Source organism: Pygocentrus nattereri, chromosome 27, assembly GCF_015220715.1.
Source record: "Pygocentrus nattereri isolate fPygNat1 chromosome 27, fPygNat1.pri, whole genome shotgun sequence".
Lineage (NCBI taxonomy): Eukaryota > Metazoa > Chordata > Actinopteri > Characiformes > Serrasalmidae > Pygocentrus > Pygocentrus nattereri.
This window is the reverse complement of record NC_051237.1, coordinates 6,765,666-6,790,847: the sequence shown is the minus strand read 5'-3', so window position 1 is coordinate 6,790,847 and position 25,182 is coordinate 6,765,666. Positions and strand designations below refer to the sequence as shown.

The 25,182-nt window shown below is 40.7% G+C and overlaps 3 protein-coding genes across 3 annotated transcripts in view; 2 read left to right on the top strand and 1 right to left on the bottom strand.

The window, feature by feature from the left end:
• The window catches only part of csmd2 (CUB and Sushi multiple domains 2), a 388,841-nt gene extending 384,129 nt beyond the window's left edge, over positions 1 to 4,712 (bottom strand). The window contains exon 1 of the mRNA XM_017694219.2: positions 3,895 to 4,712. Within this exon, the coding sequence (XP_017549708.1) occupies positions 3,895 to 4,126 (232 nt within the window). The 5' untranslated portion in view covers positions 4,127 to 4,712. The remainder of the gene's footprint in view (positions 1 to 3,894) is intronic.
• A 6,868-nt stretch (positions 4,713 to 11,580) lies between these two features.
• LOC119262587 (uncharacterized protein C1orf94-like) lies at positions 11,581 to 15,602 on the top strand. The gene is made up of 3 exons (XM_037535564.1): positions 11,581 to 11,834; positions 15,184 to 15,415; positions 15,546 to 15,602. The coding sequence occupies exons 1-3, from the start codon at positions 11,581 to 11,583 to the stop codon at positions 15,600 to 15,602; spliced, it is 543 nt and encodes a 180-aa protein (XP_037391461.1).
• The window catches only part of LOC119262547, a 25,436-nt gene continuing 15,695 nt past the window's right edge, over positions 15,442 to 25,182 (top strand). Inside the window, exons 1-3 of the mRNA XM_037535234.1 lie at positions 15,442 to 15,884; positions 21,538 to 21,717; positions 21,834 to 22,042. Of these exons, the coding sequence (XP_037391131.1) occupies positions 15,653 to 15,884; positions 21,538 to 21,717; positions 21,834 to 22,042 (621 nt within the window). The 5' untranslated portion in view covers positions 15,442 to 15,652. The remainder of the gene's footprint in view (positions 15,885 to 21,537; positions 21,718 to 21,833; positions 22,043 to 25,182) is intronic.

Sequence of the window (25,182 nt, the reverse complement as noted above, 5' to 3'; positions counted from 1 at the left end):
CACCCAGATTCAAAATAATTTATTTTGAATTTTAAATATTAAAAAAAAAACTCCATATAATGTAAAAATTAAAAAAAATTACATAACAATTAAAATTTGTTGTGCTTCCAAGCCAAGAGCTATTAAGGATACAGTATATAATGTGGTAAATAACTTAATGAAAAGAACTAAATGAATTCCACTCAAGCACAGAGCCCAAGGCAACACTTCACCACATTAAACCATCAAACCTTATGCTCATTCATCACGTTATAAAATTTTCCTCGAGAAGTGCTGCCAAATGGGGAAGAAAAATTGAAAGAACCATTAATTGGACTCTCTACAAACATTTCAGTTCACTATACTGACATCAAATCTGAAATGCCAGTAATGCATATCACACATGTTCTTTGGTCCGGATCTCAGAGAAAATGTCAGGGACATGTAAGTCTGGCAATAATACAAACATTTTACCTGAAAAGAAAACGACTGCAGAGACAAAAAGTCTTGAGAAAACGGGAAAGAATGACCTTGTTCCCTTTTTCCACATCTTCTGTGGAAATGTCAGCATGCAAGCGGGTTTATGTGCATGTGATTAAGACCTTTAGCTCGTTTTGTCACTATACAGAGTTGACTTGCACTGATAGAGGACAAGAAGGAACATAAACTAAGAAAGAAAATTGAAACGTGAGTCCATGGTGCTGTTTTCATGAGGGTCTCTTGAAAGCAGTGCTTAAAAGCCTTGACCGCAGCACTTACTTAGAATCAACTAAACATTTCTGGACATAGGCAACATGGGACAGAACACCCTTTTGACTTATTAAATTAGAGCAAGTCTCTAATGTATGATACTTCCAACATAATCACTGCCGTAATCAGGGAATACATATGAACATATCAGCTCACATTTGGAAACAAATTGTACGATTCTGGTTTACTCTGAGATGAATTGAATTAACACTATAAGCTTTCAATTAAATAACGATTTTACTGTGTGAACATTGCTCCTACACCACTGAGACTCACAAGCTAACAGGGCTTCATCTCAAAACAGAGTGCTGCAGCACATATTCCTGTTTAGTATTCCATACGTCTCCACTGTGAACAAACAGAGGGGCAGGTGTTAATTTTCTCAGTAAAGACAACCATGTGTGCACATCGAGGATAGAGAGAGAGAGCAGGTTAAAGTATGTGCAGAGCTTCACTGGCATTTCTACAACAATGTGCACAGCACATTTTGAGTTCCTTTTAACACTGTTAGCTTTTGCACAGCTGTGGAAACCACTCTGGGGGGAGCTGTCCATGGTCCTGAATGGACTGCAGCTGGGGATTGTGGCAGGAATAGCAGCAAAACCTGCACATTCATCTAAAACATTCATCCTTCTGCAGTTTTCACTTTGTAACTATACAAAAAGGGAAGCCCTGCACACAAAAGCTAAAGTAACCTCATGGCTGCTTAGAGTTAGAGCTGATTAAGTTCATCTTGAGCGGGTGCCTGTCCATGGTGCTGAATGTCTAGACGTTGTAAAGGGGGCTGCACTTCAATCGTGCTTCACCTCATGTTTACCACCACTGCACAGCTAGGTTCTTTGGAGTCATTATTTATACTACCATAGATGGAACTGCTGGATCATTTTTATAATGCTGTTTACAAAGAGTGATGAAGTTTTAATGACTTCCACATAAGGCAAATAAGGTGTGTGTGTGTGTGTGTATATATATATATATATATATATATATATATATATGTGTGTGTGTGTGTGTGTGTGTGTGTGTGTGTGTGTGTGCGTGTGTGCGTATATATATATGTGTGTGTGTGTGTGTGTGTGTGTGCGTGTGTGCGAATATATATATATATATATATATATATATATTTATATGCCCATACATTCAAAGAGCTTTGTTTTTAAGTGCACTGATGTGAAGCGTCACACATTGAAGCATACTTCAAGCACCTGTCACTGCATGGCTGATATTTCCATACCCAATCAGAAGCATGAATTTGAATAAAATAAATAAATAAACAAATAAAAACATGTTTGTGTGTGTAATTAAATACGCACTTTTCAAAAACGCTGCAGTTTGATCTCCCCTACTTTAGTAATTGCTCATGGAGCCACCTTGTGTGCTCAAACATAGCCTGAATAGATGGTGCTTCTTGCTCTGCCAGAACCAAAACTAAAACGAGGAAGATAAAAAAGTGAGTTCATACACACAGTGAGTTCATAATCTCTTGAACATGATTAAGAGATTTGGAGATTTGTCTCCTGCATGTTCAACATAGCCTTACACTAAATTGCATCATATAGAGAACAGCCTGACTTTGCCAGTTTCCCATTTCATTAACACATCCCCCATCGACCAGGATCTGCAAAGATTCAGGAAGGCTGCATGAAGTCCTGAGCCAGCCAGACGCCCGCGTCACGACATGTGTGGCTCCAACGGAGAGGCGGTGAGCCCCCCAAAAACGCCGAACTTGGCCACCATAAACCAGAGCACCTCTATTCACTGCCACAACGGAATGAAACGGGCCACAGCTCCGGTCTGCCTGGCTTCACCTCAGCGTGCTTATTTTTGGTCATAAAATAGTCTGACATAGAATGAGCAAGAGGACATTGACGTGTTGACGCGTTCACAGAGAAACACGCTGAGCCGGAGCTCGTGGCGCGCTGTCCGTACTGCAGTCTGATGATGTGCGTTTATACCAAAGCCTCCAACTGCTTCTATTACTTTAAACTACACCTTAACCATCATATACCCGCGTGCCACAGAGCTCCTTAACGCAGAGCAAGGGCTATACGGCTGTGTTTCGTGCTATAAAGCCGATCGATGAGGGATTTATTTCTGTTTTTGTTGAGGTATTGTGAAGCTTTGGTGCCGCTCAATGGGAAAAGAGGGCAACTGCTTGGGGACGATTTAAGGAGCTGAAACGGGGAGAGAAAACACGGAGAACAGTAATGCAGCTACGAAGCCTGTATTCACACCTTCATACACCCGGTATGCATTTGTTTAGCGAAAGGAACAATTAGCGAAAGGAGATCGGCTTAAATAGCAGCGCACGCTGGGAAGAACCCGCTGAGTCTCAACCACAGCCGTAAGGAGAGTGACTGGGACGCGCTTGGAGAGCCGTTGGTTCTACTGAACGTGGATTTTGCCATTGACTCCAAACCTTTGACGATAACCGACGGCACGGCAGCGTATATTAAGGAGGCGAACGGCAGTCAAGCTCTTAACTGTTGCTCTGCCGGACACGGCGCGTTTTAAAAGTTTCAAATGGCCTTCTCGCTGGGGTCGGCGCGCGTGCACGGAGCTCATTTCGCTAGAGGGTCTTGTGGTGAATGATATTTGCAGAGAAGCTCACCAGCTAGAAATAGAGCGAAATAACAGCGTAAAAGCTGATGCCACCCCCGCATACGCCCCCCATCTTCCTAAAACTCACTCTTTCTCGCCTCCTCGCATACACAGGCGCTAGCACACACGCAGAATCTCACACACACACACATTCGCATAGACGTAAACGCGCGCGCGCGCACACACACACACACACACACACACACACACACACACACACATAGACACGTCACCAATCCCCGCGAGGCACTTTAACTACATGTCAGAGTTTAAACTAAGCAACTAAGCTGACGTGCGTATCTTCCAGAAGCTCGGCGGCTCGGTTCTCCTGTCCATCTGTAGCGCGAGGCGTTCGAGGTCGTGCGCCCCAACACACAGCAGCCATTTCCATCCAGAGCACGGAGACCGCTCAAAACTAACGGACCCCCCGCGCGCGCAGTGTGCGCATCACTCTGTCCGCATTCTCATTCACACAGGCTGCGAAGCGGCGCAGGCTCTCCACCAAACGGCCAAACCCCCCGAACGCGCGGACGCGCAGGGAGACGGGGGGGGGGTCTAACTCACCGTGAGCCGATGCGGCCAGTAGTCCCGTGCAGAATAGCAGGAGCGGGCTCCAGTTCCAGCTCCAGCTCCTGCTCCTGCTCGTGCTCGTGCTCATGTTCGTGTTCCATCTCCAGCTCCAGCTCCACCGCTGCCACATCCGCGCGACGCCCTCCGCTCTCCTCCGCTCGCTGCACGCGCATCCGCACGCGCTCCTCGCCGGTCCAGTTCCGTTCGAGTCCACAGCGGCGCTCATGGCAGGGGCTTGTTTTGCGTTTCCCTTCTTCTGTTTGCCCTCTTGTTTCTTCTCGTATTTTGTTGGCAGGCCACTGCTATCCGCTGCTCTTTAAGAAGGACGTGTGAGTGCGCGGCGGCGCTGAGAGAAACCCCCGCGCGACGAGAGCGGGCTCGTGCAGCTGGACTGAACCATCTCGCGCGCACCGCGGGGTTCGTCGAAATTTCGCAGGAAGGTTTCTGTCACGCCGGAAAGAAAACAAACAAAATTACCAAAGAAAAGCAAAGACAGTGAGGATGAGAAGCGGCAGCGTGTCCGCGCACCGTCCACGCCGATGTCCAGGAGAGAGAGAGAGAGAGAGAGAGAGAGAGAGAGAGAGAGAGAGAATCTGGAGGCGGCTTTGAAAAGACGAGTACAGCACGAGCCGAGAGCCGATAGCCGCTCCCGCACTGCCTCGCGCCTCCGCGTGCGTGTGTTCGGTTTATTCCCAGTGAAATGAGCACATCGCTACTGATCGTAATCCGCGTTTCAGCGCCGCTCTCCGCATGAATCACACGGCTGGAGTGGCGAGGAAAAGGACCCCCCCACTCACACACACACACACACACGGACGCACGCGCCCGCGCAGAAGCGCACACACACACACACACACACCCCGCCTCCGCTGGAAAGTTTAAAGGCTTCGTCACTGGGCGACTCGTTCGGAGGTGTGGAAGTGATCGATAAGGCATTTCCTGAACCTCAGCTCCTTTAGCTTTAGACTCGCAGGTTTTAGTACCATCTCTCTCTCTTGCTCTCTCTCTCTCTCTTTCTCTCTCTCTCTTTCTCTCTCTCTCTCTCTCTCTTTCTCTTTCTCTCTCTCTCTCTCTCTCTCTCTCTCTCTCTCTCTCTCTCTCTCTCTCTCACACACACACACACACACTTGCAATTTCCTGTACGTTTCCTGTGATGATATATGTACAGACCTTATGCTTCAAGTGTTTGCACACTGAAATATTGATTGGTTTGGAGGAAAGGAGGGTCAGAGTCCAGCACAGTGTTTCTCGTCCTCTAACACTCTGGCTAGACCTGATGAGCTGAATCAGGCAGCAGGAAAATGACCAGGACAGTTATAATGTGAAGCTTCATATCCAACTAATCAGTGCAAATGAAGCTGACAGTAAATGTATACTCAGTTGGATGATAATAAATGACCACTTTGCATGAGGATGTGCCAGACAAGGGGTCTCTGTAAGAGCAACCCAGAGCATTGTCCCAAAGACAAGGCCTGGTGCAGTCAAGATTTGCAGGACAGGACATAGAGTACCACATGCTGCCCCAGAACCTCTTGGCATAGTAATCTGGTCTTTATGGGCTTGATGCAGAAGCCAGGTTGGTGGATAAACGTCAGAACCTTCTTAAGGTGTTGGCCCTTCACAATTCACTGCATGGGTCAGCAAATCATGGAAGTACACTTCTCTGCAGCTCTGAAGAATGGGGGTCCACAACATGTTCAAGATGATGAGTCTAATGCACATTGACCAATAGTGAGTGAGTGCAAAACAAGCAGACTTTATTTCACAGACCAACTTGATTCACAGCTACATGGTAACTAATGTGAAAGCACTTCTCACTGTGCATTCCAAATGACACTATTCACCTCCTTCCTCTGCTTTATTGTAAATGTAAGTCGTCTTGTTTCTGAGATGATTCAGAGATGATTCAGTACTTACTTTGAACTCTGTCAAAAGAAAATGGTAGTGGCTTTTTGACAGCAGTGAAAAAAGCAATATTGAACTTTGATGGAGAACCAAGCATAAACTTAAGATCTATTACAGCACTATTTTATGAATGTTTTGGTCCTAGAGTTGGCCACTGCCAGGGTGAATTGAACAATGGCTGATACTGTGGTCACTCAGTCTGCATCAATTGACTTGATCAAAAAAGTTTGGGACAGTATTTTGTCATGTTGGAATTTATTTTACTTTACTAATATTTGTAATTTTACCAGGAAAACCAGAAGCACTTGTCCAGACCCGGGCTGGAGGCTTGGTCATTGCACTTATGATTCTTATGGCTCATTGCAGATTGTGGCAAAAAGAGGCTGCAGCACCATAGTACACCTTTTTTCAGTTGGACATGAATTTCAGCATTTGACACAGCACCACCCCTGACTGCTGAACTTCAGGGACAAAAGATTTTTGACGGTTCACAAGTAGACACACAGGGCTGCCTTTTTAAACCTTTGTAGCTGGTGGCCATGGTACAAGCTACAGTTTATTTCTGAACACTAAATAGGCTGGCATCAACAGATCAAGACTCGCTACACGGACAATACAGGTATGCTCAGCGGATGACAATGAATGTCTGCTTTGTTTCAGAGTATGCCAGGGCAGGAGGTGTGTGTTCAGTGAGTTCAGCTCACATTGTCCCAACAAACAGGCCAGACGGCAGTAATCTTTGTGGGCTTGGTAGCCAGGACACCCGTCCTAAGTACATGGCCCAGAAAGCATAACAAAATGCACTTCATGGTCTTGAAGCAGAAACCAGGTTGGTAGATAACAATTGGGACCTACTGGAGATTCTGCAGAGGCTCCTCTGCAGCTGCATGGGTTGCTACAGTATTTCATAGAAGTACATCTCACAGAAACTCTGAAGTCCAAAGAGCACAACCTGGCACTTACTTGATGAACAATAAACACAGGATCTCTGGAATCTTCCCCTCTTATTGATACCCAGTGAAGAGATTCACGCAGCTAAATGTTTTGTGTTCTCCTGTCAGTAGGAGTCTTGTGGACAAGAATTGCCAGGGCTGTTGGATGGCTCAATGATATCTATTTCTACTACCTCTCTTATCTTCTAAATGGCCTTCAGAAACCATCTGCATCTATATTTACTTACCAGTTATGTTAAATTGTATCCCTGTGGGCACCCAGTATGGTATGGGTTGTCAGTGTTGGAGAGCATACCCAGCTGGATAAGGGACAGTAACGGGTAAAAAGGCCCCAACTTCAAGACTGCACTCCAGATATAGCCTCCCCCTGTATGGCTCATTTAGAGGTGTTGTCTTTGAGTGGCAGTGGGTTTTCCAGATGTTCCCTTCACTGAGCTGTCATTTTTTGGGAGCATTGTTGTACTGGTACTGAGCACACAGCAGTAATAGGGCTCATCTTCTTGGAGCTTCCATAGGCTCCTGACAGGCATTGTTGTGAGTTTGGCAGGGGGTTGGGCTAGCCCTTCCTTGTGCACCACCTCCATGTTGTTGTCATCAGTATTGTCACTAGTGATCTGGTAAATATGGTGCTGCAGGGTGGCTGGCAGTGCAGCTGTTCATGATTTCAGCAAAATGTCTCCCTTTGCAGTCTTAACCAAGGTCTTAAAGAACTGTAGGGCAAAGCTGTGTTTTAAACTGGAGGGTAAGGCTTGAGCTTGGACATCTTCAACAGACCACCTTTAAGGTTTATCAGGGTTCCCTTGTCCCACAGGACAGGACAGAACTAAAACAGTTACAGAGTCAATATCACATGTATGGTCCACACGCTTTATGAACAATAACAAAACACATCCTCTTTGAGAGAGATTTACAATTTCAAGGACTGCAGTAGCGAAGTTAAGTGAAAGAAGCTAGGAGCACAAGCCTTCAAAGATGATTTGTTCCAGAGGTCGGCTGACAGACTGTCAGCTGTTCATGATGAGGGTGAAAAGAAGAAAAGTCCAGATGTGTGGCTATTGTTGTTTTTGCAGCTATTACTGGAACTTCTGTTGTACAGAGATATTGGAATGATGGCAGTGATAGGTGCAGTAAAGCATTATGTAAAGAAAAAACAAAGCATTCATTTCATTTTAATGTGACAGTTCTCATCACAGTGTGGGAGTGGGATAGATAGATCATTCTACTGAACTGGTTCAAAGTCAGATTTGACAATACATTTCAGACTTTTATCTGACATGGATTTTAGACCGAAATTATTTTTAAAATTCATATTTATTTTATTTAAACGAATGACTGAACATTCCATTTTCTCCATTTTCTATGTGCTGCAGTAGTAATAAATCTCAAGATTACACACTCACTGTATTTATGTGATTTAATAATCTGATAACTACAGAAAATCAGACTCTTTCAGTAATCTAATGAATATGTTTACATGCACTTAATTTGATAATCACAGTAATCAGATAATGGGAAAACTCTGGGCCTACATAATCAGATTTCCGCTTTGCATCCAGCCAATAAACTCACAGAATAAGACGTGATGTAAATGCAATGTAAAACTCAAACTTCATGCTGCGCCTTTTAAAAAAAGACATCGCGGCACTTCACCTCATCATCTAAAAGATGTAGCATATTTAAATCCTTCATTTCATCAGGCATGTAGTTAGTTTCTCTGCTTGCTTATTTCTGTTACTGCTGTCTGTTTTGCAGTTTTGTTATGAGAGTAAGAGTTTACATGCACTGAGAAATCTGATTACTGAGTTAAAACCCAAATCTCTTTATCAGATTTCAGATTTTTAGACCTTACTCCAATCTAAGAAATCTGAGTATGCTGTCTACATGATCATCTAAATAATCACATAACTGCAGGGCCTCGTCAGACCTACCTAAAAATGAATTAATATGGTAACAAGTAAATAAAAATCATTTTATTCAACCTAATAAATACTTTGAATGAAAGATTATTGTTACCACATAAAGTATTTTAGGTAGATCTGTCAAGCCATCATAAATACATAACTCATTATTATTATTATTATTATTATTATTATTATTATTATTATTATTATTATCAATAGTAATTTAACAAGTAATAGTAATTTTACTGTTTGACAAAAATTTAAACCAACTTGGTAGAATGGTCCATCTACATAAAGAACTACATAAGAAAGTGGCTAAAATCTGATTTGAAAACCGGTGCAATTTTGTGCTTGCAGAGCTCAAAGAAATTAGATCTGTGTGACATTTAGGCAACAAATAGAATTAGTCGACTTGTGTCTGTAAAGTGAACATTAAAGTGTAATTTAATGACTGAATATATATTTATTTGGTGATAAATCATGTCTTTGGGGGCTTTACTTTCCCCCTCAGTGCTCATCTCTCGATCTGCTCGTGTGTGATGCTGTCAGAGTCCCGTTTAGCAGGTAGGTGTCAAGCATGAGTGCAGTTACTGACCTGCACTCACAGTTATCATTCACTTGTGATTTTCTCATTCACCATTTCAGAATTACAGTTTTGAATAAGAGTTTTGTTTGGCACAAGACTAAATGCAGCTAATGGTGATGTTGCCTCATTTTATTTTAATTAGCTTGTCCTTTTCACTACAGTGTCATGCAGTAATTGTAGAGAGCTCGCTGCAACTGTAATGGTCATAGCTTAAGCCACGATTTGGTTAACAAATATATAGAACTTCTTAAAGTGGTGGCACAAGTTTTTAATATGTCTAAGTCATTTGATGTACAAAGTGCATTGTGCACCATACAGGCAGCTTACTCATTATCATTTAATGTAACAGCTTTCTGTGAGGGAGCTTTTAAAGGCATTTAACACGTCGAATGCCTATCACCACTGCTGTGAATGAGCTGGTTAGTTGTACTTAAGTCTGTGAAGTCTATTATGCAGGGCAGGGTGCTCCAAGACCAATGTGTAACCACACTACAGTCCATTCCTCAAGAATGCTGCAAAAATATTATATGTTTTAGTTTCTGTTCAAAAGTATATAGAAAACAAAACACTGCTTAAATTCATCAAAAACATCCTGGAATGAATGCCTTTGGTTTCATTTCCATTTCTGTTTAATGGGTCGATTGATTTCCTGCAGTCTAGGATGAGGAAATAATGTTGACAGTAGAGGCAACCCAAAATCTTGGCTGTGTGTGTATCTGTGCGTGTTAATGGGTGTGCACTGGGGATATAAGACCCAATGGAACACGTTTGCAATATGATCACAGTAAAAACCCCAAAATAAAATCTAAAAGCAAATAATGAGACTGCACATCTACTGAAAAGGACCTATAATACACTCCATACATAAAAAAGTCATCGTTTATTTAATCATAAGCATTATAAAATGTATAACAACCCACGGCAACGACAAGATTTACTTAATGAGACTGCAAATGATGTTGCTTAAGTAAGCACAGTATAAGTACTCAAACGTTAGTGGGAAAATCATCAGTGCCTCTTTCCTTTATTTGGGATCATATCTAGTATTTTATTTAAACTAGTATTTTGTTGCATATCTCTTTCTTTGGATAACTGTCTCTACTGCTCCACCAGACTTCTGAAATGCTAAATACATCTGCAATCTTTATCAAAGACGTTTTCTTAGCAAGAGTCAATAGTTTTGACAGATTAATTCAACTTAGTCAGGTTTTCTATGCAACATTGTACAGAATGATGAGAAGGATATCCCAGTCATTTTGAGCATGTTTGTACCTTGGTCATATATTGGCCTGTTATCTTCAATTATACCAACATCTTTTATAATTGGGCTCCGTTTGGCCCCAGCAGTTTAAACCTCCGGGAAATATCAAAGTTCTGGTAGGAATTATGTTCCCCCCTCCCCATGTTGCATGAACTTTCAGTGATTCTCACGCTATTACAGGGGTGGCTGTGAACGATTAGGACTCCTAAGGCAGAGAGAGGTTGTTTGAAGAATATAAAATTATAAAACATGTTGTAGTGCCCTCAGTAAACTGTCACTGGGTCAATGCCCCTGTTGTCACTGATTGGTCCCTTCAGGGGTACATTTCTGTACCTTTTGTCAGGGAACATAACTGTACCATAACCCACTGAAATGGTATTTTCTAAGCTGTATTAACTCCACACACCCCGTCTAGTCTCCAGGCTTTTATTTTACCCTTCTGTTTTAAAACATTACATTATGAAAAGGTTCAAAATACTTTCACGTGGAAAAAACTTATTTAAGGTACAGAACTGGACCTTAAAACCACCGTTGAACTGTTGAGGGTACACTTACAGTGTTTATACCTTGATGAATTAAAAAGTGCACTTTATTTCCAACAGTGCAACTTCCAAAACAAACGTGTGTAAAATTTTTTCATGCAACTAAAACAGCCTGGGGTGAAACAGACCCCCATATGAAGTCAGTTCATGGTTCAGTGCATTAAAAGAGGAAAAGCCACTAAATATGAAGAAACATTTATTCAGATGTTAAGCACTGAATGAGGTCAAATTGACCCCAAACATAGCAAGAGGGATAAACAAACAAACAAACAAACAAACAAACGAACGAACAAACAAACAATCATAAATGAATGAATAGGACTGGCTGTGGAAGCAGTGCTGACACTGGTGTGAGTGTGGCAGCGTGTGCGTTGCCAGGCAACCTTTGGCTGTTTTTGTTTACATTTGGAATGCAATTTTGCGTCACTCAGCGCAGCCCAAACCCTCTCAGTGCGAGAGGTGGATCCGTGATCGAGCGAAACTGATCTTTAATCGACTTTTAGATCAAAAGCCGCGCGAGCCACAGCCATAAATGTTTACAACTGCTCGTTCAGAGAGATCCAGAGCGACCCGCAAACGCTCCCTCCGAGCCGCCGTGGGGCCTTTTCCGCGCTCGGTATGGATCCACCCACACGCTCCGGAGGACGAGCTGGACCGAGTCTGCTTCAAAATATGGAAGCGCTCGGTTTGGGCCAAACGACACATCTGGCCACACTTAGCTGAAAACGCTCACAGGTTCGCGGATGATCCGCTCATGGAGAACCAGAGTGATGGCTCACCAGCAGCGTGAGTCCCCAGATTACAGTACTCGCTTTTATTAGCCATCATCTGTCTTATTGAACATATCTACGCATTTCTGCGCACGATCTCATTTCTCGAAACGCTCTAAGCTGGTGAGAACTGCTTCTAGCTGTAATTTGAAGGATCATCTCAGTTCCTGCTGCCTCCAGGTTTGTCTGCTGTCTTAAACCCAGTAAGATTTGAGCGTGGGACTGCCAGAATCTGATTAGTGAGATAAAAGCTAGAAAAAGAACTGGCAGACGACTGCAAATAGTATTTCAGCACCTCTGTGATTGATTCACAGGAGGAAAATTACTGACTTGTGTTTGAAACATGCTCCCAGCTCCGAATGGGAGGGCTGACTCAGGTCCACAAACTCGGCCCACTTATGATGTCCTGGTAATTTGCACAGGGCTCAAGTCTCTAGCTCACTGTGCAAGCCTTTTCCAAAAGAGTAATGCTCCTTATTACATGCAGCATCCCAGATTATGAACAAAGTGGCGAGGGAGCTGTAAAGAAATGAAGGCTTGTGCCTTGTTATGCCAGCGCAAAGAAATCCATGTTCAAATAACAGCACAAACACCCAGAGTAATTAACCCTCATGATGGCAGATATTGCCTGCATAGAGTAGATCAGCAAATGGGAGCAGTTTTGATATGAGTGGCAAAAAAGTTAAATTAATAAATCATTATTCAACACATTATTCATCACACAAGAGCTGTGTGGTATAGGTGTATCATTTACAATTCATATCCAAAATGCTTGATGCATAGTACAATATAAATTTAGCATTGTTATTTGTATCCAGTATCAATCTTAAATGTCCCTTTTATATGTATGCAGTACGGAGTTGTTGAAACTAGTAATAAAGTAATAATATAATAAAGTCTACTATGTTCCAATATTTTTCAGTTAAATCATTTAATAAATATATGACATGTATCAATTGGCGACCTGTCCAGGGTGTATCCTGCCTTCCACCCGATGACCGTAGGGATAGGCTCCAGCACCCCACCCCCACCCGCACCCCGCGACCCTGACGGAGAAGCGCCTTAGAAAATGGATGGATGGATGACATCATTCAACAGCATCTCATTTATGTTTGTACATTTTGGGCATCAAAATAACTCAGTACAGGCATGTGTGCCTCCTAAAGTCTAAAGTTTGAAAATGTCAGGTGGTGTGACCATCCCACCACATATGTAAGTTAAATAGACTGTTATAAATATAATTTGGTTGTATGAAATTGTAAATGAAATTGCCTTCCGCCTGAAGACTGCTGGGATAGGCTCCAGCATCCCCCCGCGACCCTGACGGAGAAGCGGCTTAGAAAATGGATGGATGGATGGATGGATGGATGGAAATTGTAAACAATAATTTAAATAATAAATGATGGTAGAGTAGTTAAAATATAATAATAAAATCATAATATTTAAATTAAAACATAATAATACAATAATAACATTTAAAAGTATTACTTCTACCAAATTGCAAAAGTTTTCTTCAAGAGCCACACTGCACAACTGACAACAAAGGACTTTTATTATACAGACCTGCTTTTAAGAAAGTGGGCAGAATATTGCATCATGAAGAAGACCTCAAGTGGCCTTCATGGTGCAAGGGCAATATAAATAGCCGTTTCATAAATAATAAAAAAAAAAAAGGTCCTTTTGGAGTCATACTTGGCTGGTTCAGTTCACCAAGTCAGGTCATATGACCCCAGGAAAACCATAAAAAAAAATAAAAATAAGAAAAAATAAAAGGAAAATGCACCATTTCTTCTCTAGATTCTTGCACATACTTTTAAAAATACTTTTAACTATAATTTAATACTTTTAATACTTATAATTTAATACTTTAATAAAATACTTTTACTAAAATTTATCATTTACAAATCCTTTCTTGTCCTTATATTATTTGAACATTTAGTTCAAGCAAGAAAGAGACGTCATTTACCACCAAAAGGGATACCGAATAGTTCCACTGTGACAGGGTTTCTCAACCACCGGGCCGAGGACCAGAAGTGGGCCACGAAGCACTACTTGGGCCTATATTGAGGGGGGCCAGTGGTCTGTAGTGGGCCTTTGATAGCACTTTGTCATAAATGAAATGACTGACTTAACAATAAAAAAACATATAAAATATTTTTAGTTAACAAAATGCAAAAATGCAAACCCTGCAATAACAATGCACAAAGGCAGCTATGTCAATGGTTTTGCTTTTTGTCTCCAAAACCAATATTCTAGAGACAAAATATTCACCAATATTCTGCTGATATTTTATGCTCAGTGATGCATGATATTGCAAGGGTAGGCACCAAAAACATCAGTCTGTTGAAAAATGACATTTTAAAGTGAAAAATGAAGATTTTGTGAGTTTTGTTTTACTTAGTGGGTTTTCATGCTTTCTAGCAATTAACAGGTGGGCTTGAGGTGGAAAATCTTAAACCCCTGCAATATGATACACCATTTAACCATTTGTTTGCTGGAAAACCTCAGCCTGGCCTTGCCTTCTCAGGGCTCAAAGAGAATCTCATTCACTGTTTTTCCCCTGTTCCAGTAGTCACATTTAGGACATTGTTGGCTAAATTCTTTCCATCTTTCATGATAAATTATCCTTGTAAAACTACTGTTGCATAGGTATTTATTTTCTAATGTGTGGAAAGTTAATACAGGCATTCATATAGTCGGATGTCACTCCAATGTTACTGTGTGTGCAGCGGCTGCTTGATTAGAGCCTCTCTCTTAGCTTATGCTAATGGATCACCATCTGTCCCCGGTGGTCCGTGGAAACACCGTCCTGTTTCAGGTACACCACGTGACAGTGCCAAGCTTTCCGTCTGTTCTGCATGGGGGCTTCACGAAGGGCCAGGACTAACAAGACTCTAGTTAAATATTCATATTTGGGGACAGCATATGGCCCTCACAAAGCAATGCAATGCAGAAAAACAAAAGGACTTAAGTGAAAGCACATACTTTAGTTAGAAAACATTAACTGCTTCAATCCTTACTGGTTATGACATTGATCATTTGTCTGATTGTATACTTCAACCTTAAAAAAGATGATCATCCAAGGGTTCTTTGGAAAAGAAAATGGTTCTATTTAGACTATGAACACTCAAAGAACCATCTGCATGCTTAAATGGTTCTTAACATGGTGAAATTGTCCCTCAGATTGATGGAGAATATGTTGTGTAAGTTCATAAATAGAATTGTTTTGAAAAAGGTTCTATATAGCACCAAAAAGAGTTCAAGTCTAGCTTGTAACAATACAAGATCCCTTTTTGGTGCTGTATTGAAGCTTTTTCAAAATGAAATGGAATTGAAATGAATTGCTGTCTGATCTGTGTTCTCAGGGTAATGAGGCAGCATGAGATAGATGAGGTTAGCCTGATGGTCCAGAGAGAGATGGCTCACACACTTCAGCAGGAGCATCCTTTTCAGACCACTGATGGTGACTGCTGTTCCCTTGGTGATGGCCCTGACCATTCAGAGGCAATCATAAGCAGAGAAGAGGCACAAAGAAGAATAATCGAAAAGTTCCTGAAGGACGTCCTCATCACTAATCGGGAAAAAAAGATGAAGGAGGTTTCAGAAGGTCCATCATGGGAGGACTTCCCTCCACTGCCTAGTGCTACATCACAATGGGGGCAGCGGCCGGCTCCGAAATCCTCAATCCCCATTAGAAACAAACTTTCTCCTGATATTCCCACATCAGGTTGCAAAAGACAGACACTTGATGACCTGCCCCCTCCAAAACCACAGCGGGAACTGAGGAGGCAAAAGTGGCAAAAATCCAACCCCGTGGTATTCACCAAAACAGCAATGATGGAGGAGGTCCAAGCAGCTCAGGCCTCCAAAGCCCATAATGAGCCCCGCAGCCAGCTGTCACGTTCATGCCAGAGTAGAGATGTCAAAGAAGCAGCAAATGTGTCCACTGTAGAAGCTGCAGTTGAGAGTAAGCAGATGAGCAAAAAACAAGGGCATTCCGATTTGCCTGTGTTTGCTGCGTTCCAAGCTGGAGGGAAGCCGATGGCTGAAAACCTCCCCATTACAGGTAATTACTAGTGTGCAAAAACAGAACTGTCATGACTATGATGGCTTAATGTGTCTGTTTGAGTGTGACCAGTATAAATAATGACCTGGGAAAGGGCTAATATATTCAGAGTATGATCTGAGGTGATGATTTGCAGTTCTTTAAGTGCTCCCTTACTGGAACAACTGGAATCATTTCATCAAGCTGCATAATTATTAAGCTATTGTTATAATGGATATCAGTGGATGCTGTCTAGGATTAAACAAATGAGAAACCAAACATATATCACATGATATGTCTCAACACATAATGACATGTCACATGAAATGATCTACATGAAAATGCTAATGATCTACCTTGTCCCCCACTGCCTACATACACAGCTGTATTTTAAGCAAAATGAAAGCACATTTGTGTATTTGTTTATTTATATATATATATACACGTACAGGGTGAGTCAAAAATCACAGGACAGGTTTTATTTTATTTTTTTATTTTGTTCTTGACTTTTATCTCTGGGGTCATGTCAAATAAATTGTATGCTGAGAAAATCTGCAACAGACAGCACTGCATCATGTAGGCTTGTGACAGCATAAAAAAATAAAACGAAACGGTGTCCTGTGACTTTTGACTCACCATGTGTGCGTATATATATATATATATATATATATATATATATATATATATATATATATTAAATTAAAAGTACAGCAGTTTTTTCCTTCTCCTGGAAAGTTCTCATTTTGGAGATGCGAGGTTTTGTTCTGACAGCCACATTTTGCTCTGTCCTATAACAACTTTCATTCTTTGAATCCCTCTGTAAAATTAGGGGGTATCAAGTGAGGAGAAAACAGGAGATCTAACTGTTGTGATGACAGCAGGCTAAAGATTAATAAGCAGTGGCACAAGCAACCGTTTAAACAGCGGTTAGCATTAGCTGGCTAATTAAACCAGCTGGTAAAAGAAAGGTTAGCTTTGAGAAACTAATGTTTGTTTTTGTGGCTCATTTGACAAACTGAAAAACTGCTAACCTTTCATAAAGGTTAGGAGGATTTCCTCTGTCCAGTTAACCATCTTCTGTTTATTTATTTATTTATTTTTTAATCCAGTGAAATAATTTGATATGATATGCAGCTTGATCATGTGCTGCTTCATTGCTTCATTGGTATATTTATCAACTCATGAGTTTCATGAATTGTTTCACAATGTTGAGTGTATAACTGTTATGGCTTCAAGTAAGTTGCAGGATATTTTACCTTATACAATTAAAGTTCAAGTATGCAAGTTTCTGAAAATGTGGTTAGAGCATGTCCTAAAACCTACACCCTATATTTATTATCTAGGCATGATATCTACTACAGCACACACTAACCCCCCCCAACCCCCTATTTCCTAAAGTTCAACAAGCGTACCTGAACAACCAGGTTTCTAGAATGATTTCCTCTGTGCAAGGTACTATAAAAGTGGTATTAATATAGGATATCACCTATTCAACATGCTGAAAAGGTAAGTTCATGATTTGCATGAAATAAATCGATAAATGAATGGCATTTTTTAAGCCAGAGTTTTTTACCATCACTGGGGAGTTACCGTGGTAACTCAGTTGTCCGTCTCCAGGCACTAATGCCTAATATGTGCACGTCTACACAAGCACCCATGTATGTTGCATGCCATGGAAAAGAGAGCAGTAAGTGTGTGCAGAGGGCAGAGGGTGAGTGTGTGTAGGAGAGATGGTGGCAATTTATTCAACCTTCAGAGACCCAGTATTTTTTATGGCACAATCTCGTGAACAGAGCTGTTAAAGCTCCCCACTGGCTCCTTAGCTGTACATCCAGGCTAATCTGCTGCTAAAGGGCTGCGTTTGAATTATGCTGATTTTTCATTTCATGCACATTAACAGCACTACCATTTGTGTAAATCTATAAATGTTCAGCCTTTTTTTTTCAGATAGAAGTGCAGGGTCATGATGATGGAAACGGCTTTTAAAGTAACAGTGCTTTAACGATAATGATCAACAGTATGTCATTCTATCGGCTGTGGAATCTGTGGTGTTGACAACACAAGACACTGATGTATGACTTGCATTAGCTCTGTGCAGAAAGTGTTGTTTTTGTTTGTGACGATGGCCTGTGGATGGTGCTCTGTCAGCTCTCGCCTCGGGACAGGAGAGGGGCTCCGCTCCAACACCAAAAGTCACTCATTATTTTGGAAATGAAAAAGGAAAAAACAAACATGAAAGAGAGAACATCAGTGCAAATCAATATGGCTATTTTCCTTTTGGAAATGGAGGCCGTTTGTAATGGAAGTTGACTCTAAACACAATCGATTTTCAATCTACATTTTTTTTCTGTTACCTGTACTCCTACATCCAAATGCCTGTGAGCTGCCCGTAGTAGAGAGAGTCCAAGATGGCTGACTAGGAACACTGCTAAACATAAGGACAAGGAACACTGATAAGACTTGATTGTGTTTCATTGTTTCTATTTAAATTAATCACTATGGTTTAGTAATGTGCAAATCTCATATATTGGCTTGATATCTGTGCCATTACCGACCTATTAAACTAATAAAACAACAGCCTTAGTTATGGTCATAGGTGCCTGCTACAAGGGGAGCATTGGGTAATTTGTGCACCCAAAACTAAAGAAGGGGGTGCAAAGCTCAGATGAGCCATGGTAGTGAAACTATATAGAACAGTCTGGAAATAGTTGCTATAATGAAACTAAATTTAATGGAAGGGATTATAAGCTGCAGAGTTGCCACAACAACCAGAAAAACTGTTCTGTTTTCCACATGTGTGTGTTTCACTCTACCCTGCATATCATACAGGGTTGCCAGATTTACAGTTTTATATTTGATCTAGTCACAGGGTATGTTTTTGTTTGGACTACATTCTAAATGTACTAGGGCTATGGAACAAGGTTGGAAAGACAATAATATATTCATTAGTTTATATAAGATCTGTTAGATGTAGAGAGTAAATTAATATGGTGTGCTTTTAAATCATGTTTCATTTTCAATAGATGTGGACATGTTGATGTTGATGGAGATGTTGAGTTACTTTTAGCTTCTCGTGGGGTTTTAGATAGACTTTCAGCTCATCGTTTCACACTACAGGTGTGAGAGGCCGCTACAGCTCACACATGCTGGTCAATTACACATACATACAGTGGAGCAGCAAGTAAGATCTACAGATTTCCTTTATCAAAACAGACAAACAGTGAAATCCGTCACTGTTCTCTCTGCTCGATAAAAAAAAATTTAAACAGCAGATGCATTTGTTTACCCTCACTAACATCCTGACTTGTGATTGGGTGAGTGTCACGACTGGTGATCCAACTGGGAGATTTTTTTCAGCATTTTCCTTCTTAGCGATCATGAATGAGAGAATGAGAGAACTTTTTTTGGCTATTCTGTTTCAATTTCATTCTTACGGCTTCTTTACTTTACTGAGTGGAACATGTGGCTCCTCACCTCCAGATACTGCACACTGTCAGTGTGAAAGCTCTGACCTGTTAAAAACAGCTCTAAAATGACAAACAAGACTCTCTTCGTTGCTCTTGTTATGGAGAGATATTGTTTAGTAATGATATAGATTAACATTATGAGTGGATCACCATTTTCATGGTATGTGATCTGCACTTAATATTACAGCAGCAGTGCAAAGCAATCACATGATTTTCTTTATAAGTGTGTGATGAAATAACCCCCAAAGTAAACTTCTGTCATCAGATCAGGAAATCTTTTTTTAAACAAATAATCGTTTATTTATTTATTTATTTAGTTGGTCCTCTCCATTACTAAAGCCAAGTTGGCATTCATGGTCATGGTGGTATAGTTGTAATAAGGCAGTTTGAAAACCTTCTAGAACAATATGATTGAACAGTTGCACAATACTAAGTGGAATGTTTGCGATCATTAAAACATACAAATGAAAATCATTATGAAAGACAAACATTAGTGTTGCTTTAGGGATGTGCTGATGTGGGAATCGTGGGCCAATGCTGATGTCTTATATTTTCCATGTACATATCTGCTGCTAATGGTGCCTTAAGGTTGAATTAAGTCTGATTAGTGTTGAGTTTACCATTTCTAGGCACGTCTTCTCTGTGAGCATGTTTACACACAGGCCCAGGTTTATTAAAATAGGTGACACTTTCTTGTACATCACAGGTTTTATCCAGGAACTGTGAGGTACAAAGTGTAAAGTACTAGGTAATTGGTTTGGATAACATGATGGTGAGTTCCAGAACAGTTTAACTGAATTATGCTCTAGAACCCAACAGGTTCTAGCTATTAAAGTTGAGAGGGACAATGAAAAAACCTCAAAATTGGAAAACGATGCTTGATAGTAAGGTGGCTGTTCCCAGATAACTCACGCTAACATTTGGCAGGACAGTAATACTAAACCACAGTAGGAGTTGGTACTGAGTCAGTGTCGTTTCTGGGTAGACATATTCTATTTAAGACTCTTCTATATAGGACATGTCTTTTAACAGCAAATAACTACCTCATACTGACTGTCCAGCCTAAACATGTCTGGTTATGTAACGTGGAGCGAGGAGGCGGACGCATACACTGAGATAAGTGAGATTTATTGAATGCAAATCCAAAATCAGGGTCAGAGCAGTCCATGGTCAGAGAACCAATACGTAGAGCAGAAGGGACAGACATGACAAAGAACACAGAAATCCAAATACTTAACAAAACACTTCGAACAGAACAAGCAAAACATCCAACACATCAAACATATCCAACAAATCAAACAAAGACCAACACAGACCAGGGCAAACACAAGGCTTAGAAAACAGGGATAATGAGGGACAGGCGGAAAACAGGTGGTAACAATCAGGGGTGGAGTCACGAAACAAGGGGGCCGGACTAAAAAGCAAGTGGATGAAAAAAGTAAACAAAAAGCACATGGACAGGACTGGGAAGTAAACACAACAAGAGCACATGGAGAGGACTGGGAGGGGCCAATCGTGACAGGCTACATATTGTTGTTTCCCCCCAGATAATTATGCAGTACTTTGGAGTTTGTGTTGAATGCTCACCTGATTAATATCAAGAACCAAAAAACAAAAGATTACATTACATTACATTTACATTCAGCAGACGCTTTTATCCAAAGCGACTTACAAATAATGTGGTACATAGAACAAACGTAGTCAGGCCTTAAAGGAGGCCAAGGGGTAATAGCGGGGTAGAGAAGGGAAGGAGGGCAAGAAGGAGATGAGGTTGGTAGTGGCTAGATTTGCAAGAGGCGATTAGAGCAGGTGCTCCCTGAAGAGCTCTGTCTTCAGCAGTTTCTTAAAAATAGCGAGGGACGCCCCTGGATATCAAAAGATATCAGATTCACTGTACACGTGTTCTGAAATTATTGAAGCGTAATTCAGATATCTATAAGATTTCTTTCAATTCTTCAATCTGTTATAAGAAATCATAATGTGCTGTTTACATGACCACTTGAATAACTGCGATACTGTGGAAATCAAATAATGGTGGTAATATGCATAACATCCACACAGTGAAAAGGGGCTGTAATGAAATTGAAAAATTGCCAGCTTGACACAGGAGCAAGCTGTCTGGTTCAGAGGAAGATCAGCCAGTGGAGTTTTACATTATTCACATTCTTCTATTGTTCAGCCTGTCTTTATGCTTCCTCTTCCTGAAGGTGGAGATGGACTGCAGGGAAAGAGTGCAGATGGTTCCCGTGTGGCACACGACCCAGCTGGCACTGACACTGCAAGCACAAGGGAGGCAGCTGGCCCTCCTCAAAATGCCAGGAGTCACCTCTTCCAAGAGGATGCCACAGTGTTGGGGAGGAAAACCCTGAGTTCAGCCACTGACAAAGGTGAAACTCTCTTTCTCCCTCACTCTTTCACTCTCTCAATCCCTCTCACTCTCCCTAAAGAACTATTATGGCTTCTACTTTGAGTTTGTCCTCTGTTTTTGTGTAACCCCTCACAGTAGGTGTGCCAGTAGGCCATATGGCCAGGGTCCAGCCACAGCCAAGCCAGTGTGATAAGGCTGAATGGAGGAAGAGCAGCAGGTATTTCCCTCAGAAAGCACCATTGCCAGGGCCTCAAGGTCTTGCTCCAACCACAGGCATGCCTGCTTCAGGGTGCCCTAATTCACAGAGACCTGCACACCCCCCACCAGGTTTCACCCAACCTCAGGTACCCTAAAAAAACACCAAACATGTTTACTTCATAAAGTGCAGCTTATTGTTATTCAGTGATCAGACAAACTGAATATTCCTTGGATTTTTTTTTTGTAAAAAGAGTTTGATGTAGTATGTCAGCACTGTCAAAGTTTCAAAACATTGTTTTCTAGATCCACTTTGTAAAACAATGCATGCAGTTTCAAGTTTATCTATTTTTTTTTTTTCCCACCAGCAGATCAATTGGTCCCTTAATCTTTTTGTGGTTTGTAGTCTCACAGCCAGCTTTGTTTGGTTAGCTGGTTAGGTTGCTCTGTATGATTACCAAGGTGAGGTGTGTTGTTGGTTGTGGCAATGCTTTATCTCTGTTCATTTCCAGAGAATGTGCCATACCATTATTCCCCAGGGTATACCCAGGGTATATTTTGGTTTGTCCATCTGAATTTAATTAAATTGTAAGGCAAATTATTCAGTAACTGCATGAAATAAATGTACATTTTTATTTTATTTATTTATTTTTAGACGGTCCCCTCAACTTAACAGAAAATGTGTTTTATGATCATAAACAGACTGCTATATCCCTACAATTTACTGCTGAAAGCCCAAAGTCTTAGACGCTATTTGTTGATAATAATTTTTACAGAGCAGATCACTGAAGAAACCACATTTGTTTATAATTTATAGCCCAGATTTGTGGAAAAATGGGTCGACTTTAAGTAGATTAAAAAATTATGAGTTCAGCTTCTTTTATCATAAGGGTTTAAAATGACATTACCCATCTAATTTGTCTTCGGGAAAGAAGGCAGTTACAGCTCTCACATGACACCCACTTTTTGAATGTAGCTTATGAAATATGAAAGTTACAAAGAATATGACGAAGTGCATTTTGGAACCACCGGTGGTCTCAAGGAGTTGAAGAGGTTGAGCAATTGATGTGAAAAAATGTCTGAGGAGTCTAGAAAGTGACCACTTACTTGGACTTGAACTTACCCTTTAAGGTGAACTCTGCTAAAACAGTCCATTTTGTATTTGCAGTTTTTTGTACTGTCACAAAAACATACACATTTACATATACCTGTCTATTCAGCCTACAGCAGTTCCGGATGCCCATTTGCGTTAAAATATGAATAGTGTATCAGCGCCTACTGCTTTTTAAATTACACACAATACAAGGAAGCCAATGAGAAAAAAACATTAAATGCACAATAAATAAACAACATGTTTAATTCTAAGGGATAAAGAGAGGCTGGAAGACGGTCATGCGAAAATGAATATCTGGAACATCAGGGAAAAAAAATCTAAATACATATAAAATGTGGGATATGGGCTCTTTATGTGAGAAGAGTTGTTTACTGTGCTGAAAGTGTAGCAATAGTTGTACGTCATCTTGTCATGTTTACATAACAGAGTTTCAGACTATTATATCTTAATATTAGTGCATGACGGTATTTCCTCTTTATTTGAAGAAAAAACACTGTATGCAGTTTCAGCAAATTCTTGATGTGTTTTTTTTTCCGAAAAGGAGAGGTAAAGTAAGAGAAAGATGACAACAGATAGACTCAAGGTCAGAAAGACCTTATAAAAGATTTATTTGTGGCAGGAAACAGCTGATGTAAGTGCTTTAAGTAAAAGTTCATCATCTGTTCCTCAGAGTGATCCACTGTGCCTCTTTTTCCCCCTTTCAGTTCTTGTATTTATATTATTTACACCTTTGGCCTGTGCCAGCGTCAGTCTCCACCTTTATGTAAAGTTTGGCCGGGAAATAAAACATTAATGACCAGACATCAGCAAAAATGAGCAGTAGACTTGTTTTGAGAGCTGTGCTGTTTTTGGTGGGCTGCATTTTAGCTGGTGTTATATGATGACACACAGTTTTACACAAACCAATGTCCATTAATGTCCTTTTTTTGTTTTGTTTTTTTCCCTGGGTATCAAGACTGTGATTTATATATCAAAAGTATTTCTGTAGTGTACATCCCAATGATTCTTGCCTCCAAAACTGTTGTAGAATAACATGGTAAAATAGGGAGAAAGAATTCTACACAGGAAAAAAACAGCAAATAGACAAATAACAGATAACAGGGCCAAGTGGCCAAATTGTCAGAAGAGGCCTGTTCAGATCTTTGATTGCTTAGCCATGGCTAATTTGGGAAAGAAATGAAGGGCATTGACAGAGGCATTGGAGTTCACATGCAACAGTTTGATCAAGCCCCCTAAAACCAAGTAAATGGCTGGGTCCTGTTGCTAGGCTACGCAGGTCCCTTGCTCTGCGGCAATTAGCGTTTTCATTTGTAGCCATCGTGTGAGCATAATTTTGCACTGGACAATAACTGATGAAATTCTTGTATGTTGAATTATTTATTTAGTATGGAGGTTAGATTTCTGTTACTGGTGAACATTAGAAATGAGTACACAACAGGCCTTGAATAAGTGCACGATTTCTCTGATAGAAAAAAAGAAGTAGGGCAGAGCACAGAGATGGAATTAGAATGAAAGGGGCTTGTAAAGGCTGCTACATGCATTAAAATCACAAGCTTTTCCAATATATGTAGACAAGAAACAAAAATATTTTGAATTTAGCGTAATTTTTGACTAGCACTTTTTGTTAGAATTTGCCACTAATCATTAAATAGCCAAGCTTGTTTGATCAAAAAACATGAGGATGGATTATTGCTCAATAGATGTTTTGTTGAACACTGAAAACAGTGGGATCACCAAAGCTTGTTATCGAGTTAATCTCACCTTTATAGGGCAGGGGTGAATAATGGTTGTTTTTCATGTTTGTTAATATGACTTTTAGAGGACAGCGGTGAATGATCTTTGTTTATTTGATGTTTGGTAATATCACCTTTAGAGGACAGCGGTGAATTATCTTTGTTTATTTGATGTTTGGTAATATCACTTTTACTGGGTGGCACTGAGTAATGCAAAGTGTGTACTTTACATTACTCAATGCAAAGTACCCTAATAGCCCTCAATGTCAGAAAAACAAAACGGTTGAATCAGAAGGTGTCTACAAAGTTTTTCACTGATATTGTATCACTCAGTATGTAATTTTAGTTGCAGATTTTATCAGCTTTATCATTGGCTGAAGAGGATATTTCTGCATTTGTGTCCGTCAAGGCACCTCCTCTACTTCACTCTGAGTCTGTCAGG